The sequence below is a fragment of the Rhinatrema bivittatum genome, chromosome 4 (genome assembly GCF_901001135.1).
Source record: "Rhinatrema bivittatum chromosome 4, aRhiBiv1.1, whole genome shotgun sequence".
In the NCBI taxonomy this organism is placed as follows: Eukaryota; Metazoa; Chordata; class Amphibia; order Gymnophiona; family Rhinatrematidae; genus Rhinatrema; species Rhinatrema bivittatum.
In genome coordinates this window covers 472165488-472192524 of record NC_042618.1, presented here as the reverse complement: position 1 = coordinate 472192524, position 27037 = coordinate 472165488, and the positions used below count along the sequence as shown (strand labels likewise).

Here is a 27037-nt window from a genome sequence, read left to right as displayed (position 1 = left end):
TGTCTGAATATATTTAAAGGAGACCAAGCATCTTTCTCTAGGGTCCATTTCTTGCTGAAGATTTAAGGTATTTTTCTTGCCATTTTCTGAACAAAAGCAGAATATGACATATCTTTAAGAAGCAATGTGCTCCTAAGATGTTGAAGTATGATGGAAGACCTGTATTAACCCTCATACTAATGATGTGAGAGAGAATCATAGAACCGACTCTAATCCCTCCTGAGATATATCAGACAATATTATGGGAGGATTTTCTGACATTGACCTGGAACAGGGCGATGCATGAATCTGAGAATGGATGTGTGTTTGGACTTTTTTCTTCCCTAGCCTGATAGGGAGAGATAGTGGATTGAGAAATCAGCCTGAAGGCCATCATGTTTAAAGTAGGAGACACACCTCTTTCCAGTGAAGGTGGTGGTGGTGGTAATTTTGACAAAATTATTTTGACAAATTAAAACTATATTTTCCCACAAATCAATAATGATTTTTTTTTTTTTGGAACAGCTGCAGAATACCCATCAGATTCTGGAACTAGGACTAGCAAGGCCAATGAATCTTTTATAATCAAAGGTGAAATATTCTGCTTCTCTGCACCGATGGACTCATCGACATCTCTTCCACCATCTTGCTAGTGAACCGTGCCAAGATATTGTCTGTGCCACAGGTATGCGATCAACATTGTTACCCGCACAGACCCAGTTTCCTTTATCGAATGGCATTTTGCATTTTTCTGTGCCGATGCAGAGACCTTGTGATAGTACAGGGTTGCCAGTATTCTTCTGCACCAAAGGGATTGATGCCCGCGTCCAAGTGTGCGGCAGCTCAAGGCAGAGAGTATTTATTTATTTATTTAGTACTTTTTTTATACCGACATTCATGATACAGATCATATCATATCGGTTTACAAGGTACCGGGGGTAGTAACAATAACCTTAACATAGAAGAAGAGGCAAAAATTTACAATAAAATATGAGAGGGATGAGAGTATAAGAGGGACCTCCCTTTTCCCATTTAGGAAAAGTTCCCTCAGCTTTCCAAACTTTCCTCTTATTTTTTGAGGCCAATGGAGGTGATTCTGTAAAATCCTTCAGGATGAGACTTCCGTATCTTCTGGCCTCAGGGACAAGCTCAAGCAGCTTCGTTTCGTTTATCGTGGAAAGGAATTAATTACCAAACAAAATAAAAGGACATTTCCTGAAACCCAGCATGTGCAATGCTAAAAGGCTAACCTGAACTCAAGTTTTCAATGAAAAAAAAATCATGAAAAAAAGTTATAAAATATGTTTTTTTGGGGGGGTTTTTTAAGATTTGCGAAAGTGAAAATAGTAAAATCAATGAGCAGTTTAAGGAGAGAGCAAAAATGTGTCCATTCACATGAGCAGATGAAAAGCACTAAGGAGGCTTGTACGTCTGGTACCAGAGGACGGGTCTCTGCTGTGGAACCTAGGAAAAGCTTTGACTTATCTGAAAGGTGAGGTAACAAGCTTCCATGCACAGTGTTAGAGGTCCCTTGCTCCATATTTCCAGGAAGAGCAGATGAATGTGTGGAATCTCGTGCATGTTAAGTCTATCTGTGTGAGGGGGCGCATAAAACGGCCTGTTGAGAAGTGTGGGATTGTAGGAGAGCAGTCGATAGTACAGATATACAGAGGCTTGTTGATTCATGCATTTGAAGACAAAGCATAGCATTTTAATTTTTATCCTGCTCTCAACCGAAGCCAGTGTAGCCAATGCAAAATTGGGGTAGCATGGACTGTGGATTTGGCCCCTACCAAAAGTCAAGCTGCCATGTTCTGTAAAAGCTGGAGGCATTTGAAATTGTACTGTGCAATGGCATGGAACAGACAGTTACAGCAGTAGATGCAGTTGGTGATCAGCAAGGGTTTGACAGTAGCTAGGTTTGTTTCTCAAAGTAGTTATGCAGTTGATCAATCTGGCACAGGTACATAAAGGGGGTCTTTACCACTGCCGAGATGTGGATTTCCACTGTGATATGTAGAGTCTTTAGATTGTAAGGGAGGTCCTGGCAAGGAGGGTGAAATTAATAGACAATGACTTTGTTGGCTTAACCAGAGGCATTCAGACTTGGAGGGGGTTTAACTTGAGACTGTTAAGCCACAGGGCCACTGCTGAGAGACAGTCATGGAGATTAGCAATGGCTACAGTCTGTTATTCTCTGTTGTGATGTAAAGCTAGAAGTCATCGTCATGTAGCTCAAATCTGATGAGGTTGAAAGATTGGGCAGAAGGGGACTGGGGAAAGCGTAGAATCCTAGGACACTCTACAAGTGACATCTGTTAGGTGTGGATGTTTTGTTGGCCCACAAGACTGTTTGTGATTGGTTGGTCAGGAATAATTTGAACCATTTAAAAGCATTGCCCTCAATATGGATGTCTCTCAAGCATGGTCTTTTTGTGTCGGCGTGTAAACCAGTTTGAACTATAGTCAGAAAAGCAGGTGGTCGACAGTGTCAAATGCAGTGGAAAGGTCTAGTAGGACCAGGAAGAAGTCACCACCTTGGGTCAGCATGTTAATGGATTCTAGTGATTAAGGTTAACAGGACAGGTTCCATTCCATGACCTTTCCTGAAGCTGGATTGGTAAGGGAGCAGGATGCTAGCATCCTCTAGAAAGGAGTTGAAAGTAGACTATATTTTTTCCACTAGCTTGGATAGGAAGGAAAGGCTAGATAGTGATCAACTATCCTGGGATTGGTGCACAATTTCTTCAAAATGGGTTTGATCACAGCCTTTTTAAGTTGATTATAATGGTTAGTCAGGGGACTAGGTTTTGTCTCAGGTCACAGATGAATTTGGGATCAAAAGGGCAAGGGAATGGATTGATCCTCTGAAGGATCTTCACCACCTCTTTTGGGGAGATCACCCTGAACTCAGACAGTGGGATGCAGTCTAGGGGAATTTGAATAGGGCTGGCTGAGGAGTGTCTGGAATACTTCTCTTGTGTAAGCTTGTGGGAAGTGACGGGGGAAAAGGTGATGACATTTGTAATTGCAGGCTTTCTATTAAGAGTAGTAACTGCCACTCCATGCAGGTCCCCCCCCCCCCATGCTTTCTGTTAAGGGTAGTAACTGCCGCTCCATGCAGGTTACCCCCATGTTCCTGTTAAGGGTAGTAACTGCCGCTCCGTGTAGGTTACCCCGATGTTTCTGTTAAGGGTAGTAACTGCCGCTCCGTGCAGGTTACCCCCATGTTCCTGTTAAGGGCAGTAACTGCCGCTCCATGCAGGTTACCCCCATGTTTCTGTTAAGGGCAGTAACTACCGCTCCGTGCAGGTTACCCCGATGTTTCTGTTAAGGGTAGTAACTGCTGCTCCGTGCAGGTTACCCCCATGTTTCTGTTAAGGGTAGTAACTGCTGCTCCGTGCAGGTTACCCCATGTTTCTGTTAAGGCTAGCAACTGCCGCTTCGTGCAGGTTACCCCATGTTTCTGTTAAGGCTAGCAACTGCCGCTCCGTGCAGGTTACCCCCATGCTTCTGTTAAGGGCAGTAACTGCCACTCTGTGCAGGTTACCCCCATGCCTTCTGTTAAGTGCAGTAACTGCTACTCCGTGCAGGTTACCCCCAGGCCTTCTGTTAAGGGCTGTAACTGCTAGCACGTACAGGTTACCTCCCATGCTTTCTGATAAGAATAGTAACTGTTGCTCCATGCGGGTTACCCCATGCCTTCTGTTAAAGGTAGTAACTGCCGCTCCGTGTAGGTTACCCCCATGTTTCTGTTAAGGGTGGTAACTGCCTCTCCGTGCAGGTTACCCCCATGCCTTCTGTTAAGGGTAGTAACTGCCGCTCCGTGCAGATTACCCCCAGGCCTTCTGTTAAGGGCTGTAACTGCCGCTCCCATACTGGTTACCCAGTTAGCATACAAACACCACACAAGTCCCCAAGCTGGGCTCTAGGACGAGGAAGCACTGAACATGCCCAGTGCTAGGATGAGGATGGAGGAAAGTTACTATGCAGCATCCCACCGCCACCCAGTGAAACGGCCATCCATTGCAGCCTAACCAAGACAGATGCAGGGCAATCAACTCCCCATCCACGCTGATGAAGATTAATCTCTTTTCTCTGATCAGCAGGGACCACTTAATCTCCATTATTAATATTAAACCAGTGAGGTGCAAGTGAAGGAACAGCAGGCAAGGTTGGGGGATCAGTGAGAGAATGGGTTGAAGAAACAGATGTTCACACCAGATCACAGAACAGCCAGCACAGGATTAAGTTTTAGCCTGGCAAGGGTTTGGGGGAAAATGTCAGTGACGCGTAAAAAAAAATTGAAAACCATGAAAAAGGGCAACTTATATTTTTGGGGGGAAAAAAAAAACAACCCACATTATGGCCAGTGTTCATAGGGCCGGTAAATGTTACCGCACCGGTCGTTCAGTGTGCCGGAGGAGATGTATTTTTCAAAAGCAATGATAGGAGAGCCAACACAAAAATAGAAGCACTTAAAAATAAACCCTGTGAATCCAGAGCCCCAGTTTTAAAATCAGAAGGAGCAGGACTGCAGTATCCCCTGCCACCTTTGTTTACTACTTACTAGGATGATGCCATTAACACAGCAGAGGAGTGTGTTTGCCACCGCTGGGCTGCTGTGGGACACAGACACACAGCTGGCAGGCAGCCTGTCATGCACTCTCTTCCTGGGGGTGGGTGGCGCAAGAACGCCTAAGCTTTTATTCCTTGGGGATGTTGATTGCTGAGAGAATTGGGAGGGGGTGTGGGGTGGGCGAGACTGGGCACGACTGCCAGTCCCCCTTGGTGCCACATGGAATTGCTGTTTTGGAAGCCGAGCACTTAAATGTGCTGACTACATAGCCCCGGGTTTTGCTTCTTCAGCGTCTCTCCGAAAAGATATAATAGGAGGATACATTTCTAGGTATACGATGCTCGTAAACCAGAAAAAAAAAAAATACAGAGCACCTCACTGGAGAATGATTTAGGATCCATACCCTCACAGCTACCGTGCCTGTTTTCCTGAGCGCTGTAACTCATTGTGATTACTAAACCAGCTGAGCACCCTCGGGAAGCGCTGTCAGACAGCCAGTGTCGGAATTAGCTTAGTCCCTCCCCAGAGGAACCGGTTCTCTGCGCCCTCGCTCATTAAATATGTATTTCTGGAGCCAGCCCGCTGACTCCCGGCTGCCGCTGCACAAGGCCACGCCCAGCCCCCAACTTCCCCTTCTTGGGCGCCCGCAGCCCCTGTGTTGAGGGGAGGGAAGAAGTTGTGCTTTGCATAATGGCGACAATTAGTGGCTGGGTTTAGGGCCCATGATTATTATAGAAGAGTTCCTGGTGGAGCCTGGCGCATGGTTCCCGGCCAAGAACTCTCTCTGCAATGACTTAGGGGGTGGTGCCACTAAAAGATTTTTTTTTCCCCCATTTCATCTTGTTTTAGTGCGCAGTAGTAACTAAATAAAACAGCACATCCCTAGCAATGGTTTGGCTGGGCGAGTTGAGAGAGGATATAAAACCAGAGAGAGGTAGTTATGAATGAAGACTCATGACCCAGGATCCAATTCACTGGCTCCAATTGAGAAGACACGGCTGGGTCAAAAACGATATATAAATATGCATATAATTGTTTTTTCTATAGCACAGTACACCTGGACCCTGCTCGCTCTTTGCCCAAAATGTTGCTTGCACCACCTACCTAAACGGCACCTTCTGCGAGGTCTAAAATGGTGACAAGTAAGACAATTTGTGAACAGCCGCTTTCATGCTGCCTTCCAAAAACTTCCATCCTAACAGGCTGCTCATTTCTCAAAGAAATTTCATTTCATGTCAGCACATACATTAAAAGTCAGCAGCTTTGCCTCCTCCTCTGCACACCTCTCGCTCTCCCCCACTGCCACAGCACACGAAAGACATTAATATTTCCCGTATCAGAGTCTGTGATCTGCCAACAGGCTGTGGAAGAAAAGACCTTGGCGTGTCACACAATAGAAAATTAATTCTCTCTGATACTACGACAGATAGGCAATTGAATTCACCCATCAAAAAAGGAGTGGGGGGAGGGGAGAGCGGACGAGAGGAGAAAAAAAAAAAAAAAGACGAGGATGACAGGTTCAGTAGCAGAATACTGCACTACCAGTCAGGCCCTTGCAGCTAAGGTGCACAGAGAGTGCACCCACCAAAGGCTCAGGCAAGTTCAGATACAACAGCTACAGCAGACAGAGAAACCTTAAGGTTTAGAATAACGGGCTGGAAACCAGGAGACCGGCGTTCAAATCCTGCTCCTCGCTGTGACATTGGGCGAGTTACTGTCTCCTCTTGCCTCAGATGCCCATTTGGATTGTAAGCTCTTCGATGCAGGGACTTGTATGAAACTTGTTGTATAGCAAGCAATCGGTGGTTTAAAACCTCTGTACAGGTAATTGGCCCCTGCCAGGTGGCAGAATGCCAGGTGGCAGAACTCCAGATTGGCGTTTCACCCTCTAGTCTGGCAGCGAGGAGACCATGGAGGATGTTACTTCCAAGCACCATGTCAGTGGCTTTCTGCCTCAGCCGCTCTTTCTTCCTAAGATGAAAAGTGATATTGCCTCCAGTTTGTTTCAATGAATCTTGATGTGCCATCCCCATATGAGCTATTAGTACTCTTTACTGACTTTTAGTATTTGTTTTGTGTAGTCTCTTCCTGGCCTTCTCTCTTATAATTCAGCTCCAGTTGTTGATTTATTGATTAATGCCAATGTTGACCTTAGTACTACCATTGTGCTTGGCGATTTTAATTTACAGGTGGACCAGTGACCCTTGTCCTTTTTTGGATGCCATGACAGCTCTAGGATATGAGCAACTGGTTTTGTGACCTCACACACACACACAAACATGGGCATATACCCTACACCCTTTTTTCTTCAGCCCAGCCTATCCAGCCCCTAGACCTCCATTAGTTGTTTTTTTTTAATTGATTTGAGTTTCCATGTCTCATTTTTTACTTTCTATTTCTTTCTCCGTTTCTAAGGATGTTAGACTGGACTTGAATGCTCAGCCCTCCACTCCCCTTCTTTTAACATGAGCGTTATGAACCAGACGTCTCTTTGGCTACTGATGCTTGGAATTGCAGCTTCAGCATCTGTGAACACACAAGCCCCTTTCAGGAGAACTTAGCCCTGTCGCCACAAGACTACAGCCTAGGTATACTTCTACCTTAAGTGAGACAAAACACTCTTTGTGACACTTGGAGCGCTCATGGCTGAAGCCTTAACACACTCCGATTCTTCTTGAGGAGAATCTTGGTTGGTGGCGCCAAGAAAGCATGCTATTCTGCAAGGATTCGGACTGTGAAAATCAGTGCGCGTGAATTGTTTCATACTGTGAAACAACTCACCAATAGTAAAAGGGAATTGCTTAGTGCAGAGTGTCTGCCTTTTGATACTGTGCTGTGAGGACTTTGCTAAATTTTATACCGATACGGTAAACAATATAAATAATTAGGTTCCCAACCGTCTATTCCTGCTCCAGATATTTCTGGAGCAGCTTCGGAGAAATGGAATTCATTTCAATTGGTTACAAAGGATAAGGTTATGCAAATTATATAAAAAATAAATGAATTCCTCATCTTGCCCATTTGTACTGTTGAAAGTTCATTGAACAGATTTAAGTGACTATTACTAAAGAAAGAACTCTAATTATCTCAAGGCAATCTGCTCACTACTTTAAAGCAAGCCACCATTCTAAAGCAAGAATCGTCTGATCCCTCTATTCTGGCTAATTATTGCTCTATCTCCTTTTTACCCTTCCTATCTTATAAATTTTTGTCTTGGACAAAATTAAATAATTTTTATTAAAGAGCATGTTTTGGACCCCATAAATTGCACAGCACAGAAACCTTGCTTCTGTCCAGCCTGGATGTTATCCGGTGTTGATCTGACAGCAGAACATGTTGCGTCACGGCTCTTTTAGACATATCCGCTGCATTTGACATGTTAAATCAGATCTTACTATCCCACCTGAGTGAGATTGCAATGGCAGCGGTGTTGAACTGGTTTTCATTGCATCTATCAGGAAGGGCTCAGCAGTCAGAACTGGTGAATTCCTATCTGTTACACGTGCCGTCCGCAGCAGGCCCATGGCATGGCCCCCTCACCTTTCTAAGTTGACTCCAGCTCCTGGTTCCTCCTCGTTGGCGGTGGTGGGCCGTCAGCTCCGTCCTCGGGCCTCCCCCGGTGCCTCTGGCCCTGCCGCAGCTCCTGGCATTCCTGACCCAGCCACCACTTCTCGTCGGGCCTGTCTGCGAGACCTGGAGAAAGACGCTGCTACTCGCACTGTGCCCCTCCTAGGCGCGCGCACCATTGATGTTTAACTAGGGACAGTGGCGGGAACCTAGCTGCGGCCCTGGATGATGATGTCAACTCAGCTACAGTATTTAAGTGCAGGCTCCACTCCCTAGCGTTGCCTTTGCAACAGGTCTCCTCGCTGGTCGAGTATTCGTTGCCTCCTAGAGATTTGTCTCTTCTCTACGTTCCTGTTCCTCGTTGTTTCTGGTTCCTGTCTCCTTGTTCCTATCTTGCTTCATTCCTTGGATTGATTACAGAGACTTGACTCTGCTTCGCCTGACCACGCTGCTGACTCTCTCCAAGCCCAGATCTCTGCTTCGCCTGACTACGCTATTACCTATCTCCAGACTCAGACCTTTGCTTCACTTGATTACGCTTGACTATCTCTGTGATCAGCCCTCAGCCTTGCTTGCCACTGCCTTCGGATTGCCGCCAGCTCTGACTCAAGTCTGTTCTTCGATGCCTCTCCGGCTTACTCCCTGGATGTAGTTTACTCAGGCTTTGGCCTGCTCTTGCTCGAGCGCCCCCTGTCTGTCTCTGTTCCATTTGGCGCCTGAGTTTCCAGGACACTACTTTGTCCAGAGTAAGACTGTACTATCTCTCACCTGCTGTCTCTGGGCTGAACCAGCTCATACCTTGACTACATACAGAAGCCCAGCTAAGTCCTGCCAGTCCCGGCACCCAAAGGCTCAACCCGTGGAGAACGAGGGCTGGAATAGGTGAAGCTCCAGCGGCCTCGGTCTATCAGCCCACTCTGCCTGCAGACGGTGGGGAACCGTAGGTCCTCACCTACGGGTTGCGTCAATCCCCACCTCGGCCCAAGGGTCCACCTCCATCGCAACACTATCTTCCTGGCATCAGTTACAACTGCTGTCCCCCAGGGTTTGGCTTCATCAGCCACAATGATTATCATGGATCCATTATAGCGGTTCTTTATGGGCCTAGGGGTGAATTGTAAATTATATGCAGACAACATTCTGTTTTTGTACGCAAATCATAAACCCGATCCACGACATTAGATCTGGTATCCATCTGCTTATCTGCCATTAAGTCCTGGCTGACCCACAATAGCTCAATGGTAATAAAACAGAGCTTATTATTTTGAGCAAGTTTCCCGCTGCAGATTTTCCAACTAATTTAACCTTTGAGGGTTGTAATATATCTGTCAGACAAGTACAGAACATGGGTATTTTTATGAGAATCTGATCTATGAAGGCACATATCAGAACAGTAACCAAGACTGCATTCTTTAAATTCTGATTGCTTCGAAGGTTAAAACTTCTGACATTTTCCACCAATTTTCACACAGTACGCCAAGCTCACATGCTAACAGGAATGGTCTGCTGTAAAAGTTCTCTTTGCTGACCTGCAACACAACCACAGATTGTTCTGACTGAAACCAGTAATCATGGCCATATTACATTAGGCTCTTTGTTCCCTACATTGGCTTCCGGTCCAATGGAAGGCAAAATTCAAACTAGCTAGACTGATCCCTAAAATCACTTAAATAACACTTCTGTTGCTTGGATTAATTTGAAGTTCCATCACCACAAGTAGGCTCACTTGACTGAGACCCATAATACAGCTCTCTAGGTGATGGGTCCATTTTTCTGGAACTCCCTACCTGAGGCACTGCATATCACTACTTGCACCCACAAATTTCGAAAGTCTTTTAAAAACTTCTTTTTAATCATTCATTCGAAACACAGATTACTTCTACAGATGAGTCATTGATATTTTGGGTCCCATTTAAAAATATAATTCAGGAGTGTGGCGAGTCAAAAAAAATTGTTTTGGTTCATTTATTCATTTTGCAGGTCAGTGTCATTCATCAGGTTCGACTCAAATGGAAAAAAAAAAATTGTTTGTTCGTTTCTTTCATTTTTTTATTTTACGATGAAGTCAGTGGGGGGAAGCCCAGGCCTGGGCCCAGATGTAGGCTCATCGCTGGGTCCTGTCACCGAGGCCCAAGGCCAGGCCTTCTACAGTGCTCTTTCTTTACCTATCAAATAAAAATGACACCATCCGGCCTAAGGTTGCAGCACAGTGATACCACCATGGTGCCTTCCTCCCAAACGGATGGCATACATCGAAATGGTGCCATCCACGTGGAAGGCAGCATTGTGGCACTGCTGCGGCATGCCCTTAAGGTGGTCAGCGTCATTTTTAGTCGCATCAGGTCTGGTCCCCACCAGAGGCTTATTATAATTTTTTTTTTTAATGACACATATGAAAATACCCAAAAACATTTGGGTATTTTCATCTTAGGCTATTTTCACTTTGTTATATTCATAATGAACCAAAAATGGCCTAATATGTCACATTTTACTCATTTGTTTAAAACAAATGCACACCCCTAATGTAATTTAGGATCGTCCTTCTCTGTATTCATGAGATTTTGAAGAAACCGCTAGAAGTAACTAGGTATGTAACGATCTTAGAGCATTTCTTACTCACTGAATATCCATAACTATATGATGGGATTTTGTTCAATAACCATCTGATTTTTCCATCTGGCATCATGTTAGTCTTTGTTATATATTTTAATTTTATGCAAGTTTTTAATTGTTACCCACCTTGAACAGTGGAAGAGGTAAGATACAAATGTTTTAAAATAAATAATTAAAGTAAAATGATGCACCATGATGGTCTAACTCCAGTGACTGACAATAGTGAAAACGGTAATGTAGCACCACCACAGTGGATGCCTAGGGCAGGAATGGTCATCATAATGGGCAATGACCAACATCCCTATGTTACATATAAATGCTATACACATGGTTATACTAAACTCTGGGGAAGGGACAAATATTGAAACTCCTTCCTCTTTACATTCACTTATAAGTCATGCATGGATTACATTACCTTCCACATAATAATTTTATAATATTCTCTTCATGTTCTCTTACCTTCAAAGGTGCCAGTGAAGAGGTAAATCCAGGTGAGTGCTGGAACGAAGAGAAGCGTGAGAGAGGCTGCCAGGAATTTCTTTCTCCCCCTGCACATTCCCAGCATTCTCTCGAAGATGGCTTTTTTCCAAACCCAGTGCCTTTCCTATGTTGGGAGCATTGGATCTGCAGCCAGCCACATGTTATTTCCTGGTAAAACACAGAACAGGAGATGACGTTAGCAGGAATGGCCGCGCACCAGGGCAAAGAAAAGTTTCAGTCCATCAAGTTCAATCTTCTTTAAGCTCTACATTTAGGAAATAGTTTGGGGTATTCTAGAGGAAGGCAAAAGTTCTGTGTATCTTTATCTAGTACACAATTCTAGAAGCCATGTTTTCTCTGGAGCAAACTGGATTCTTTCTAGGATTTTGGGCTTTATTGGACCAACAAAACTATGTTGTAGCACATCAACTTTCAAGACCACTTTGGTTCCTTCTTCAAAGTGGCGAGAGCTTATTAGTTTACAGTTGAGCAAAAGGTTGGATGAGGAGAGCAGGTATGAGTCTATGCAAATTGTAGGCAAGGAGGATGAGTAAAAAGCTGGAAGGTTATGAGCACAAAACACTCCAGATCTTCAAGCCCTAATAATAGAGGAAGGCCTACATATTGCTGCCATCATGGAAACATAGTTCAATGCGTCCCATGAAAGGTTTACAGCCATAAGAGTAACCACAATCTGTTTAGGAAGGATAAAAGCAAAAAATAGCAGCAACTGAAAGGCAGGGGGGGTAATGAGGAAAGGAAGGGGAGCCTTTGAAGGGGGAAATGGCACTTCTATTTACACTGGGGTGATCCTCAGACTTCTGACTCAAGTGACAGAACTGGACAGAAATGTGGATGAAGAGACATCCAGAAGGTGGGAATAAAGGGAGGGATTTTAGCCTTTTGGATGTGGACTGCGGTATCCCGGCTGTGAACTTAGAAAGGGAGATTCTTCTGAATGCCCTTCAAGAGGCTCTGCTTAGACAAATGGTGATGGATCTGGTACTTACAGATGGAGTCTCTAATGACCAGGTAAAATGCCCATCTGAGAACCAGTGATCAAAATAGTGTGCTCCGATGAAAAGACCAAGATGGAGAGGAACCACACAAAGCTCAGAGTCCTGCATTTCAAAAATACCAAGGTTTGGTAAAATGGAGACGTATCTCAAGGAGGTGTAGACAAGATGCAAGGAAGCAGGTAACGAGGAGGAAGAAGAGTGGACAAAACTAAAAGGAGGTATAGCAAAAAGGAACAAATCTTAAGTCAGGAAGTCGATGAAAGCAAGAGGAAAAAGAAGACAGCATGGCTTCCCAAAGAGGCAGTTTAAGGGTGAAAACCCAGAGGAATATCTAGCAAAGCTGAAAATCAAGGAAATTGATCAGAAGGGAAAAAGCCCAGGTGGAAGAAAAGACAGCTAAAGAGGTAAGGAAAAGTAACAGGAGCTTTCAGGTAATGTCAGAGAACAGAAGAAGGCCAGAGCTGAAATTGTAGGATTGAGTACACATTAAAAATGGCAGAAACAAATATTTATTTATTTATTTATAGGGTTTTTTTTATATCGACATTAGTGGGAACATCATATCGGTTTACATCAAACTGAAGGTGGAAAATACAAGGAACAGGGAAGGGGAATAGGGCTACAGTGAAAGAAAATTAGAACTAGAGAAGAGAGAAGGAAACGAGAAGTATAACTATATAAGTAAAAATAACACTGAAGAGAAACAACATGTTAACATAATAGCGAAATAAAATTAGTAACTTAGAGGTATAATTCTGTGGCAAGGGGATTATGGTGCAAGGGTCCTAATCTGGGTATGCCTGTTTGAAGAGCCAGGTCTTTAACTTTTTCTTGAATTTGATGGTGCAAGGTTCGATGTGGAGATTTGTGGGTAGTAGGTTCCAGCGGGTGGGGCCTGCAATGGATAGAGCTCGATCCCTTATGGAGGAGAGGTGTGTATACTTGAGGGATGGGATGTGGAGGGGGCCTTTACGGGTTGCTCTGGTGGGGCGGATAGAGTGTGTGAAATGGAGGGGATCGTCGAGCCAGCTAGAGTTGTGTGTGTAGATGGATTTGTGTATAATGGTGAGGGTTTTGTAGAGGATGCTTGAAGGGATCGGGAGCCAATGGAGGTCTTTAAGGATGGGGGTTATGTGGTCGAATTTGCGGGTATTTATGATGGTTCTAGCAACAGCATTTTGCAGCATTTGGAGCTGTTTTATAGTGGCGTAGGGGAGGCCTAGAAAGAGGGAGCCTCAGTAGTCCAACTTGGATGAGAGGGTTGCATGTATGACGGTGCGGAGATCATAGGTGTGGAGTAAGGGTTTGAGTTTTTTCATAACATTGAGCTTATAGAAGCCTTCCTTTAGGACATTATTGATGTGTTTTTTTAAGTTTAATTGCTGGTCAATCAGGACTCCAAGGTTTCGTACAAAGGGCTGGGAGGAAATAGAGCTGAATGCTGGGTCACTTGAAAGGGAGGGCTTGGGACTTTGGTGGTTGGATATGAAGAACAGTTCAGTCTTGGTGGAATTGAGGGCGAGGTGGAGATTTGTGAGGAGGGAGATAGGTTCTTGTATCGGTATGATGATTTGTACATCATCGGCGTAGATGTAAAATTTAAGGCTGAGATCGGATAGGAGCTGGCAGAGGCGCAAGAGGTAAATATTAAATAGGGTGGAGGAGAGTGAGGAGCCTTGGGAAACTCCTTGTGTGAGGCAGAAATGTTTAGATTCGGAGTTGCCTATTTTGACAGAGAATTGTCTGTTAGCCAGGTAGGATTTAAACCAAAGGAGGGCTGTGCCGGAAATGCCAATGTCAGAGAGGCGGGAGAGGAGGAGGTTGTGGCTTCTGAAGAAGGGTTTGAAGGCGCACTGATTACTGAAAAGGATACCCACGGGAATAGAGTAGATCTATCATTTACAGAAAAGAAAGTGTGTGTGGAACTGGCAAAGATGAAAGTGGACAAAGCCACAAGCCAGATAGGATGCATCCTAGGACAGTTAGGGAGCTCAGAGAGGTCGTAACAGGTCCACTGTAGGACCTCTTCAGTAGATCTTTAGAGAAGGGAGTGGTTCCTTTTCTCAAAAAGAAGTAATGGATGTTTCACACTACAAGCTGTTTAGTCTTACCTCTGTGATAAAGTTAATGAAAGATAATTGAAGGAAAGGTTAGTGAACTATAATGAAGCAACTTGCAGAATCCAAGGCAGCATGGCATTACCAGAGGCAGAATGTGTCCAACAAATCAATTAGATCAAGCGCATGAGTTGGATGTGGTTTATTTGGATTTCCACAAAGCTTTTGAAACTGTCCTACATAAGTGGCTCAGCAATAAACTGAGCACCCTGGGGGGTGAGTCCCAAGGTGGTGGACTGGATTTCAAACTGACTGAGTGATCAGAGGGTAGCAGTAAATAGAATTCACTCTGAAGCAAGAAATGTGATTAGTGGAGTGCCTCGGGAATGGGTCCTGGAGCCAGCTCTGCTCAATACCTCTGTGAGTGATACTGCAAAGAGGTTAGAAGGAAAAGCCTGCTTTTTTTTTTTTTTTTTTTGCAGATGACAAAAATATGCCACAGATTGGATGCTCCTGATGGAGCATAGAGAATGAGAAGTGATCTAAGGAAGGTTAAGGAATGGGCAAATGTTTGGCAGCTTAAGATTTCATGTGTAAAAAAAAAAAAAAAAAAAAAAAAAAAAGGTGCATCCATGCACCTAGGATGCAGAAGATTGAGGGAGTATTATGTGACAGAAGGCGAGAAACTGGGGTACATAATGGAAGCCATAACTAATAGTAAAAAAAAAAAAAGGATGGAAGTGGTCCAGAGAAATGGAATCTGAATGATATGGGGTCTGTACCGAAAGACTTATAAGCTTAGATTGAGGGACATAAATATGTATACCCTGAAGGAGAGGCAAGAGAGGGCAGTTATAACACAGACTTTTAAATACCTTACATGGTGCACAAGCATCAAACCTTTTCTGTTGGAAAGAAAGCTGCAGAACCAGGGTTATGATCTGAAACTCCCAGGGGACACCCTCAGGAACAATGCAGGAAATAGTTCTTCACAGAAAGGGTGGTGGATGTTTGGAACGCCCTCCCAAAAGAGATAATGAAGACAAGAACATGGGATACATGCAGAGGCATGGGATACATGCAGAGGATCCCTAATGGCTAGAGGGTGAAAAGAAGGGGTTAACTTTAGGCGTGACTTTTCTGCACAGGGATAATAACTGCTGTTCTGTGCAGGTTATCCTTAACAGAAGGCACAGGAGATAACCTGAAAGATATTTAGTACCCTGAACAGAGTCTTTATCTGCCGCCATATACTTTGATTGTTGGAATATTGAGTATAGTTCTGGATCCTTTACCTCCAAAAAGGATACAGATAGGATAAAAGTGGTCAACTAGAAATAGTGTGAGGTCTGCACCAAAAGCCGTATGAAATGCGACTTAAGGGTCTAAACATGCGTACTCTAGAAGAGAGGAGAAAGGAGGGACATTTAAATACCAGAAAGATGATATTAATTCATAAGAAGTAAGCCTTAAACATTGGAAAGGAAGCTGTAGAATTAGTGCTCATGATATCAAGGTCTAATGGGACAGTCAGGAAATGTTTCTTCATGGAAAGGGTGCTGGATGCTAAAACAGTAAGACTTCAAAGTGTTATGAGAAGCATAGAGGATCCTTACTTGTTGAAAGTGAAAGGATAGTGGCCTGACTAGTGGCAACACAAGACAGACTATGAGGGTGGCCGATGGGTAATCTGAATGGAGTGACGATTAAGACCAAGGTCAGTGATATAACTGCCACAGGCTTCAAAGGTGGCACTGAGTGTTCTGGGACCTCCCGAAGCCCCAGAGCTTTCTTCTGATACCTTATAATAGTTAATGAGGTCTATGCCTTCAAGACCCAGACATTCAAAGGTCACTCACAGGACACCTGGCACTTCCCAGGGATTCTACTGCAATTGTAACTACTGATCTGAATCCCTCCTAGTTTTACGTCCGTGTGGCAGCTTTTAGCCACTGTCAGCTAAGCAATAAATACATTTAATTTCTGGAGTCTTGAATGGTAGCATGTGGCGTGGCGGTTACAACCCAAAACAGCAGTGGCAAGACTATAAGGCTTCCAAGGACACACTGGGCTTATGCTGTACAAACGCTAACAGCAGCTGCATCAAACGTCCACAGAGGCACTGGGATTTCCTGCATGGCGTGACAAAGTTTATAACCCAGTCTTCAGTGAATGTGGAGAAGCCAGATGTTTTGGACAATGCCCTCATCACGTTTAGTAGCTGTGCGACTTATTAGAAAAATCTGGTAATATGATATGAAAAAGGTTCCGGGTATTGGATTTAAATGTCGCCCTTGTAAGAATCAAGGCTGAAGATGAAAAGGCCTGAAATGGTGATAAAGGCCTGTTACTTTACCACAATCTGGACATGTTTGGGACTGGTGAGGACAGTGGTAGAAAGAGAGCTGAAATTTCAGGTAAAAGACATGGTGACAGAATACTGGTGTTGGGATGAATGGAGGAATTGCAACTGGACAAACTAGACGGGCCAATCTGGTCTTTGCCTGCCATCATTCACCATGCGTACGACTTTAGCAGCACATGCAAAATTGTCACGTCAATAAAGTTTTCTGAAAATGAGTAAGAGAAGCTTGAACTATATGTGGGAATGCTTAGGGAGCCAATGAGTGACTTGAGAAGACACATTATATGGAGTTATACTGGCAGAAGATAAGTCATACAACCGAATGTTGAATAGAATATAGTAGAGGGATGGTTCACTGGGAGAGCTACGAGGAGCAGGATGTAGTAGTGTAAGAGGGAGATTATGAGAGAGTGCATAAGGGTTTTGGTGGTTGTGCATTCACAAAGGAAGGAACTGTTTTTGATGATGCTATAAAGAAACGACACATTTTAGCAGAATTTTAGTTAGAAAGATGGAAGATGACAACCAAGACTGAGGGAACCAGGAGGATAATAGTGCTATCCACAGAAACAGCGCAAGAAGGAAGAGGGATATGGGTTTGGGAGAATAGAGAAGATGTTCTGTCTTGGCCATGTTCCATTTAAGGTAGCGGAGGGACATCCAGGCAGGGGTGGATTTAGGAATTTTGCCACCCGTAGGCACTTTTGGTGTTTTCACTTCCCCACCTCCTGTAAGGGGCTGTTCTTTGATGAATGAATGAAATTCTGCAGAGCTGGAAGGTGGGAAATCCTAGCCAACCTGCTGCTCCTAAATGTTTGCTACCCCAGGCACAAACATAATGGGTGCTCATTGACAAATCCAGGGGTCAATTGTCAGGTAAACTGGCTCAGATTTGGAACCAGATTCCCAGTGAAGTTTCTAGTGTACAAAGATAGATCCGGGAGTCATCAGTATAAAAGATTGAATTCAAACTTTTTAATGCATTTCTACAAGGTGATTGCACACTTTCCTCCTACCCAGAAGTTAAATAGCCCCACTTAAGACTATCACCTCACAACCTTATTAGATAAGAACGGGAAGCCTCACTATAAAGGTCTCTGACACAATGCAGGAAGGTACATAATGAATTCTGAACATAAACTAAAAGGAAAGATGCATGCAGCCCTAGCCGTGTCAAAACACAAATGCATTCTGTGCATCCTCAGTTGTAAATAAATATTCAGTAATTAGTATATTTGCATTTATGTTTATTTATCTTCTTTTTTGGAACAAGCAACCAGCCATTCATCCTAATACAGCAGACCTGTAAATGCTTGAATGGTACATTTGTTGCCCTATATGTGAGGAGATGACCCATTTAACACACAGGTACTAAGCAGATGCTAAATGCCAGTGGAATTTGTGAATACAGTAAAAACATGGAGGTGCGTACTGAGCAAGCCGGGGTGAAGAAATATTATCCAGAGACCTTTAATCACATACAGGCTGCCTGCTCTTGGACGCGCGTTTTCCCTTACCCCTTATTCAGTAAGGGGAGGAAAACGCGCGTCCAACTCGCGGCACCTAATAGCGCCCTCAACATGCAAATGCATACACACAAATGCATATTGATGGCCCTATTAGGTATGCGCACGGGATACAGTAAGTAAAATGTGCAGGCAAGCCGCACATTTTACTCTAAGAAACCGGAACCGGGAAAGTTAATATCATAGTGATATTAAGTCGGAGGTCCCGAAGGCTAAAAAAATGTAAAAAGAAAAAAAAATTAAAAATGGGCCGGCGGCTGTCGGGCTGAAAACCGGATGCTCAATTTTGCCAGCGTCCGGTTTCCGAGCCCGTGGCTGTCAGCGGGCTCGAGAACTGACGCCGGCAAAATTGCGCGTCGGCTGTCAAACCCACTGACAGCCGTCGCTTCGGGCTAAAAGGAGGCGCTAGGGATGCGCTAGTGTCCCTAGCGCTTCCTTTTCCCTGTTTCTACCGCACCACCTCATTTGAATACTGAATCGCGCGCACCGGCGAGTGGCCGGTGTGCGCGCTGGGAAAGCGGGCGTTCGTCTCTCTCCCGCGGACTTTACTGAATCGGCCTGATATTCAGAAAGAATGCAGATGTATGTTCCACCGAATATACATGGATAAAGTTATCTGAATAAATGTAAGGCAGATTGAAAGGTGAATTCCCTTTGCTGTAATTGCACTCTCCTGAAACATCTCAGTCCAGATTTCTCTCTTTTAGCTGCCAGTGTTAAGCGTTTATTTAGAGCCCACAAGCAGCTATTATATGTACTTTGTTTTTATTTTATTTTTTTAAATCCAGGCAGCACTGAATATCAGCACCGCCTGGACAAAGGGAAAGCAAGCCCTGGACTGCCCTTCAGCGCCACTCTTTTTATAGCCTGGCAACTTTTGCGCAGGTAACGAGTTGCCCAGACAAAATTTAGCCAAGAAGTGGATAGGGGAGAGAGGAAAGTAAAATTTCAGGTTTTGTTTGGGTAACTTCAAAAGTTACTTTGAATACCGACCTCAAGGCACACTTACAAGAAAAGTCACAAAGTAGGCAGCACGGGATTAAGTGTGGTCACGAGTACACCCGACAGGCTATACCAGGAAACAAACAAGGGGATCCCATGTCCCATCCACCAGTTAGGCTGATATACACCACCCCGGATGGAAGTTTGGTGCACGTCCTTCATAGGACATGGCATGCTTTGAGGGGAATGGGGACGGGGAGAGGGAAACCTTCTCAACATGGCATTCCAAGATGCTGGAGCTAAGCTGGAGGGGGGGGGGGGGGGGACCAAAAATATTTTCACCCATACGACAGAAAAAATGCAAGAGGTCAATATTCTAAGCCATTTAGATGGGTAACTCCCAAATTTCTGAATGTTGAGGCAGTTGTCCTGCTAGATTTTAGCCAGATTATGTCATCATCTAGCCGGATGAGAAATGAGGCGCGCTGCAGAGGTGTTTCTGGGAGGGGTTTAGTTGCCCAGCTAATCTATCTGGATAACTCAAGCTAAGCTAGACAAGTATCCTTAGACCTGATTCAGAGCAGGATAACCTGCCACTTATCTACATATCTTCAAAGACACCCGGTTAAGTAGCGCTGAAAAAACATAACGATGACAGAAGTAAAGGGGCCAGCACCCTCACCCTCCCCCCCATCAGACCGTGCATCCCCCACCACCCAAATCCCTCCAAAATCAAATGTACATGATGTGGAGTCTGATCAGGCCTCCCTACACTTTCACCAGTTCTCTTAATATATTTAAGAACCTGCTGCCCCCCTCCCCCACACAAGTGTCCGTGCCTGCTCCGCACTCCCCCACATTAAATTTGAAGGGGGAAGGGGAAGGAGAGAATCAGATGCTGGCCCCTCTACTTTTTTTTTTTTCCCCCACACAGTGCTTCTTAAGCAGATATCTTTGAAAATATCCGGTTAAATAGTTAGTTCTCTGGCCACCCAAGGCTGAATAACTTAAAAAAAACCAAACAAAAACAACTAAATCTGTTATAGTCAAACAGCCAGTTATGTTTTTGTTTTTTCAGTTATCTGGTTACATGTAACTTTAGGAGAACATATCCTGCAGGATATTTATCCCACTGAAAATCTGGGACAAAATTATCCAGCTAGCTTTAGCTGCGTAACCTGTCCACCCCTACCACCCAAAGAATCTATTTCACCTGCACCCTTGTCACACTGCTAGGTTTTGCATTCATTTTTCTATATTCTCCGCTGCAAGGCACCTCTCATATACTTTCCATCTCGTCCCTATCAGGGAGCCATCGTACGTGGCTTTCCACTAGTTTTACAGAATTCCTAGGCCTGTAGAAAAGGGACTGCAGAGCAGTGATCGAGGGAACAAAACGCATTTCTCCCAGTGGTTAGGTCCGGTTCTGGACGTTAGTCACAGGGATTTTTTGAACACCAGTGCTGTGAGCTTCACCTCAGCCACAAGCGCTGCAAGCAAAATCAAAGTCAAATGGTCAGGCAGCAGAGAAAGAGGTCCCACCAATTAAAAAAACCCAAAAAACCCTGCCCTCCCACCCCCCCCCCCCCCCAATCCCAGGTCTTACCCTTAAATCATTGATTGCAATGACACTTTAAGAGGTTTCTCACCCGTGTTGACCCAAAACGGCTTTCCCAAGCTGTCTACCCTGCATTTACTGCTTCTGAGCCCCCAGCTAAAATATATTTATATAAACAAAAAAAAAAAAATAAGAGTACAAGATAAGCATGAGTGTGAAATTACCAGCTGTGAGCTCCAGCACTGTTAGCATGTTTATGGTTGCTTTCTTTTCCAAAAAAAAAAAAAAAGACAGCATCACACAATCAACTCATTTTGGTACATTTTCTAGACTTGGACAGGAAAGGGAGCACGACTGGAGCTCAGAGTTGGAAATCTGACACTTATAATCACATTATTTCCATCCCTGCTTCTCATTTGCCTCTACAGATTCAAGCATGCAGAGGATCTGAACAGACATGGCAGTCATGCAGAAAACTGGATTCTTTGCAGGCTGTGGCACAATTTTAGGAGTGACAAAAAAAGAATTCCAACTACCATGTAGTACATAAGCTTTTAAGGATGTACACACCCATTCTTCTGAGGTCATATGACTAGACGTTTACAGGTCTGTAGTCTAAAATACACTTAAGTTACCATTAACATGCTTCTTGCATAAGAAAAACAAATGACAGCAAGGAGCAGTTCTCCGATTGGCTAGTTCCAGCTCTTCACAGTTTTGTTTACTGAATCTGTAAATAAAGTTTGCAAAAAAAAAAAAAACAAACTTGAAAAAAAATGAAACCCACCTCCCAAGGGAGAAGAGGTTAAAGCGCATGCTACCATTTAAGTGAACTGCAGCAGAGAGAAAAAAAAAAGGAGGACAATGCAGCTATGTAACATGAGCCCCCAGTCCAGGAAACCCAGAATGAGATTGAAAAGGTTGCCAGACCTCTTACTGTGAAGGTGCTTTAATGACCATTGAATAGATGACTCAGGTAGGAGATTTGCATATCCCAGCCCCCTGGACTACTGTTGGCAACTTGCAGTGAAATATCACTTTAAATCAAAGGATAGCAAAATCCTAAAATCCAGAACTATGACTAAAAAAGTCCTACATTCAATAATTCTGAAAAAGAGAGGGATTTGTGAGAAAAAATGTACTGAAAAACAGTCCTAGGAAGCAAACAGATTCTCACCCTGACTGACAAGGGTACTGGGTACCCAATTCTAGACAACAGAAGAAAAGGCCAGGGAGGATGGAAGGATGTACACACATTCTCTTTCCATGGTCCTGTCTGGGTCTTGACTTTTTTGGCTGAGAGAAGGTGACTCATCCAGGCTGGGTAACAGCAAATGACTGGCCATGAGCTTAGCAGAGCTAAAATCACTGAAAGCTGAGGCTGTGGAGGGCCTGAATCACTGAATGCTAAACAAGCCATGAGCCTAATGGAGCTGTAAACCCAAGCCAGGGAAAACTCTTCTACCAAGGGAGAAGAACTGAAGGGCAATGGCAAATCTGGAGTTGACCCTGTGTCCTCCTTGAGCAAGGGGACCCAAGCAGCAGACAGAGCATTCCCCAATGAGGGTGTGGACCCCATCAGCAGATCAAGCAGTCCCTCAGGAGGGGGACCCCAGCGGCAGATCTAGTGATTCACCAGGAATAAGGGGACCACAGCAGCAGGTCCAGAAGTGCAGTTGGGTTCCTCAGGAATGCGTGGGCCCCGGCAGCATTCCAGGAGGTGGAGTTGGGTCCCCAGGAGGGCATAGACCCCAGCGTTGTCACAGACCTTTCAGCAGAGTGGAAGCAGCATCGAGGGCCAACACTGCCCACCAGCCCAGTTGCATCTTTTCACATTGGTAAGACTTGGGATAAAAGTGGGAGGTTAATAATAAAACTTGATTAAGTGGGAACACAAGAGGTCCCTTCTATATGGTGGTATACTGTGAATGCCAACAACCCCAAATTACCAAATATTAAATGTTCTTGCAATCTTATAGAAATGTATTTAGTTGTGTGGCCTGAGACTATTAACTACAAGTAGATAAGTGTGCTGTTGGTCATCCTATTAGTGATGTACATAGTCATATAGAAATGTATATACTTATATAGTCTAATACAGCGCTTCTCAACCGGTGTGTCGCGTCTCCCGGTGTCCCACTGCTCCCTTGTTCTTTCCTTCTCCCTTTTTCCAGCCCCCACAGGGCATTTGGAAGTCCCCTTTCTTCCTACCCCCACTGCCCAATGGGAAGCCTCCTTCATTCTGCCTGCCCCTGCACAGGCCAATCGGAAGCCCCCTCCCTACCTGCCAGTGAGAGTTGGAGGAAGGGATGAAGCCTTTGACTGGCTGGTGAGGCAGGCATCGCCTAGCTTGGGGGTGGGGTGGGAGGAATGGCAGTGTCGAACCCCAACGAAGCAAGGCCGCCACAGGAGCCCATCCCCGTGGCGGCGAAGAGGAAACCCGACCCCGACTGAGGCCACCATGGGAGCCCATCCCCATGGCGGCGAAAAAAGAAAGCCCACCACAGTAATGCCACGGCAGAACTGGAGCCCATCCCTGCAGTGAAGGAAGATGTTTTTGGTGAGCCTGTGTGTCTGTGGGTGTGAATGAGTAAAAGCTTGTATGTGTGGGTGTGAATGGAAGCCTGGGTGAGAGCTTGTGGGTGTGAATAGGGGCTTGGGCGAGAGCTGGTGTGAATAGGTGCGAGAGTATTTGTGTGTGATTGAGAGCTTGTATATAAGAGCATGAGTGTGAGAGAGAGACTGGTCAGGGAGGTGATGTGAAAGAGACCGATAGGTATGTGTGTATATATGTGTGTATGTGTATATATGTGTATGTGTATATGTGTCTGTCTGTGTCTGGTTGTGGGCGCTAAGGAAGAGGACTGTGAGGACAGAGCTTCAGCCGCCCTTGCTGCTTCTGGTGAGTGCTATTGGTCTGGAAGGGAAAGGAGTAGGAGAGTTGCTGGAGAGGGTAAGTAAAGGTGGCTTTTTAAATTTATTTTTCTTGATTGCCATTTTAATTATTGGGTATTATGCGGTCTGCTGTTTTGAAATATTTTATTGATATTTGGACATGTTTTAATAATTTTTATTAGATTTTAATTGTTGGATATTATTCTGTTCCGCAGCTGTTTTGTAACATTTTTAGTATAGCTTTACAATTATTTCTGTGTGGGGCTCTGTAGCAGCTTGGCTTATTCTGTTTTCCCAATAGGAAATGTATTAGTGTTTAGGACCTGGTTTAATAGTTGTATTTCTTAGATAGGTTTGTTACTGTTTGAGTGTGTTCCATAATACAGGTGTAACTTTGTGCGGGTTAGTTTGTGTGCATTATTGCAAATCCTGAGTCTGTTAGGTGCTATATTTCTCTTTCCATTTCTCCAGGTTCGCACTGCATGCAGAATGGCTTTTTTGGTTTTCTATTCCAGTTTCTGTCTCCATATTTATAATTTGTGGTTTTTCTTTACTTGGTGAAGGGTGTGTGACCGAGGTGAGGTATTTAACTAGCATGTAGGCATTTGTATCAATCTTATTTGTTGTGTTTTCTCAATAGGATATGCATTAGTGGTAAATTACTGTCTTTTCATAAGGAAGGCTATTGTGCCTGGTAGTAAAGGGAGTTTGTTTTGCTTTTACTGAGATGTCATCAGAACCAGAATATCTTTTTTTGTATGGCCAGTTGTACAGGCTAATGCGCTAGATCTGCTCTGCACTCATTGCTGGGGGTTGAGGGGGTCCCTGTGGATGCAGAGTGCATGTTTACATTTAGCCCCGTGACGGACACATGTTCAGTGTGTCACGCATGTGAGAACCATCTGTCAGGTGTGTCCCGGCCAAAAAAAGGTTGAGAACCACTGGTCTAATAAACCTGTACATATTTGTACATACTGCCAGCCTTGTTCTCAGTCCCATTTGTTTCCTGGGGTAAAGGGAGGGAAATCCCACCCACCCACTAACACCTTCTTCCCCAGGTGGAGGCACCAGGCACCAAGAACATGAGGACCGATGAAGTCTGCCCGGGGGGGTTCTTGCCAGGTTGGTCCTGGACCCAGGAACGCCCCACAAGGTAAGTGGTCAAGGGGGCGTTACAAAAAAAAAAAAACACTTGCAATATTTTATTACAGTTTCCATGAAGGGTCCCCTCTTCTGCAGTTTAACTCAATAAAGCTGATGTACTAACCCACGGGTTAGAAACATAGAAATGACGGCAGAATAGAACCAAATGGTCCATGCAGTGAGTCTGCCCAGCAAGCTTAAGGTAGTAACTATCACTCAGTACAGTCATCAGCAAACATTATGATGCCCATAAAATGCTCAGTTAGTAACATTTTAATGGGTGATGAGCTTTCTTGGAAATTCAGACAGTGTTGCTTGACGTGCTTTGCTTATGGACTGTGCTTTTTCCCTTAGGTTGGTGTATCAGTATCCCAGAAATTGGAGACTGAATCCAATTCCTCTTTTCCCTTCTGCCATCTAAGCAGGGAGCATCTGATAAGGGTAGTAACTGCTGCACCAGCAAGTAACCCCCGGCATGATTTTCTTCATTTCCATCCTCTAGCTGTTTAAAAATGGGGAGCAATGTTACAGTTACATTAAAAGCATCAAGGCTTATTGGTTATAGTAATCTCCATGCCTTCTGCTAAGGGTAGTAACCGCCGCACCAGCAATTTACACCAGCAAGCTTTTTTCATTTCTGACCCCTAGCCTTTAGAGATCCCCAGTGTTTATCCCATGCCCCTTTGAATTCTTTGACTGTTTTCGTCTTCACCACATCCTCTGGAAGGACATTCCAGGCATCCTCTATCCTTTCTGTGAAGAAATATTTTCTGACGTTGGTTCTGAATCGTCCCCCCCTAGAGTTTCATTTTGTGACCCCTAGTTCTATTGTGTTCTTTCCAACAGACCAGGTTAGTCGTTTGTGTATCATTAAAACCTTTCAGGTATCTGAAGGTCTGTATCATATCTCCTCTGCACCTCCTTTCTTCCAGGCTATACTTATTCAGATCCTTCAGCCTATCCTCATAGGTCTTCTCAAAAAGACCCCACACCATTTTGGTCAACTTCTCTGGACTGCCTCCATCCTTCTTGAGATATGGACTCCAGTACTGAACACCGTACTCCAGGTGAGGCCTCACCAAGAACCTGTACAAGGGCATCACCACCTCCTTTTTCTTACTGGTTAATCCTCTTTCTATGCAGCCCAGCATTCTTCTAGCTTTAGCTATTGCTGTGTCACATAGTTTCTGGTGATCTGAAGATGATGAAACAATCACTCCAAGATCCCTGTCTTGGTCCATGCACATCAGTCTTTCACCACCCCAATCACATACAGTTCTTTTGGATTACTGCACATCAGTGAAAGACTCTGCACTTCTTGGCACTGAATCCCAGCTGCCAAATCCTCGACCACTCTTCAAACTTTCTTAAATTACTTTGCATTCTCTGCTTCTTCAGGTATGTCTCTGTTGTAGATCTTAGTATCATCCACAAACAGACAAACTTTATCTTCTATCCCTTCTACAATGTCACTCACAAAGATATTGAACAGAACCAGTCCCAACACATATCCCTGTGGCACTCCACAACACTGATCTCTCTTCAGAGTAGATTCCATTTACGATTACAAGCATCCACGCCACCACCTTGGCACTCACTCCCAAGCTTCTCATTTTATTCACAAGCCTCCTATGCAGGAATGTATCAAAAGCGTTACCAAAATCCAAGTAGATCACATCGAGTGCTCTTCCTCGATCCAATTCTCTAATCACCCGATCAAAAAAATAAGATTTGTCTGACAGGACCTTCCCTTGGTGAAGCCATGGTGCCTTGCATCCAGCAACCCACTGGATTGTAGATAGTTCACTATCCTTTCCTTTCGAGGTCTCCATTAATTTTCCCACCACTGAGGTGAGGCTAACCAGCCTGTAGTTTCCAGCCTCCTCTTTGCTACCACTCTTGTGAAGCAGGACTACTACCACTCTTCTCCAATCTTGTGGCACCACTCCCGTTTCCAGGGATCTATTGAACTGGACCCATCAGCACATCTCTGAGCTCTGTCAGTATCCTGGGGTATAACTCATCCAGCTCTATGGTCTTGTCCACTTTCAGTTTTCCCTCGCTCCTCCCATACATTCTTCTTTTGTAAATGGCGTTTTGTCTACTCCATCCCCATCTATGGTCTTGTTAACCAGCAATCGTCCTTCTCCAGAGTCTTCTTTAATGAATGCCAAACTGAAGTATTTGTTTAATATTTCTGCTTTTTCTTCTTACTCTCCATACATTGCTCCTCATCTCCATTCAGTTTCACTATACCACTTTTAGCTTCCCTTTTTTCTCTGATATTTGAAAAATGTTTTGTCTCCTCGCTTTT

General features: G+C 44.4%; 1 protein-coding gene across 1 annotated transcript in view; it reads right to left on the bottom strand.

Annotated features, from left to right (window-relative positions):
• Positions 1–27037, bottom strand: part of LOC115089198 (LARGE xylosyl- and glucuronyltransferase 1) — a 519096-nt gene that overhangs the window by 350613 nt on the left and 141446 nt on the right. Inside the window, exon 2 of the mRNA XM_029597248.1 lies at positions 11198–11386. Within this exon, the coding sequence (XP_029453108.1) occupies positions 11198–11303 (106 nt within the window). The 5' untranslated portion in view covers positions 11304–11386. The remainder of the gene's footprint in view (positions 1–11197; positions 11387–27037) is intronic.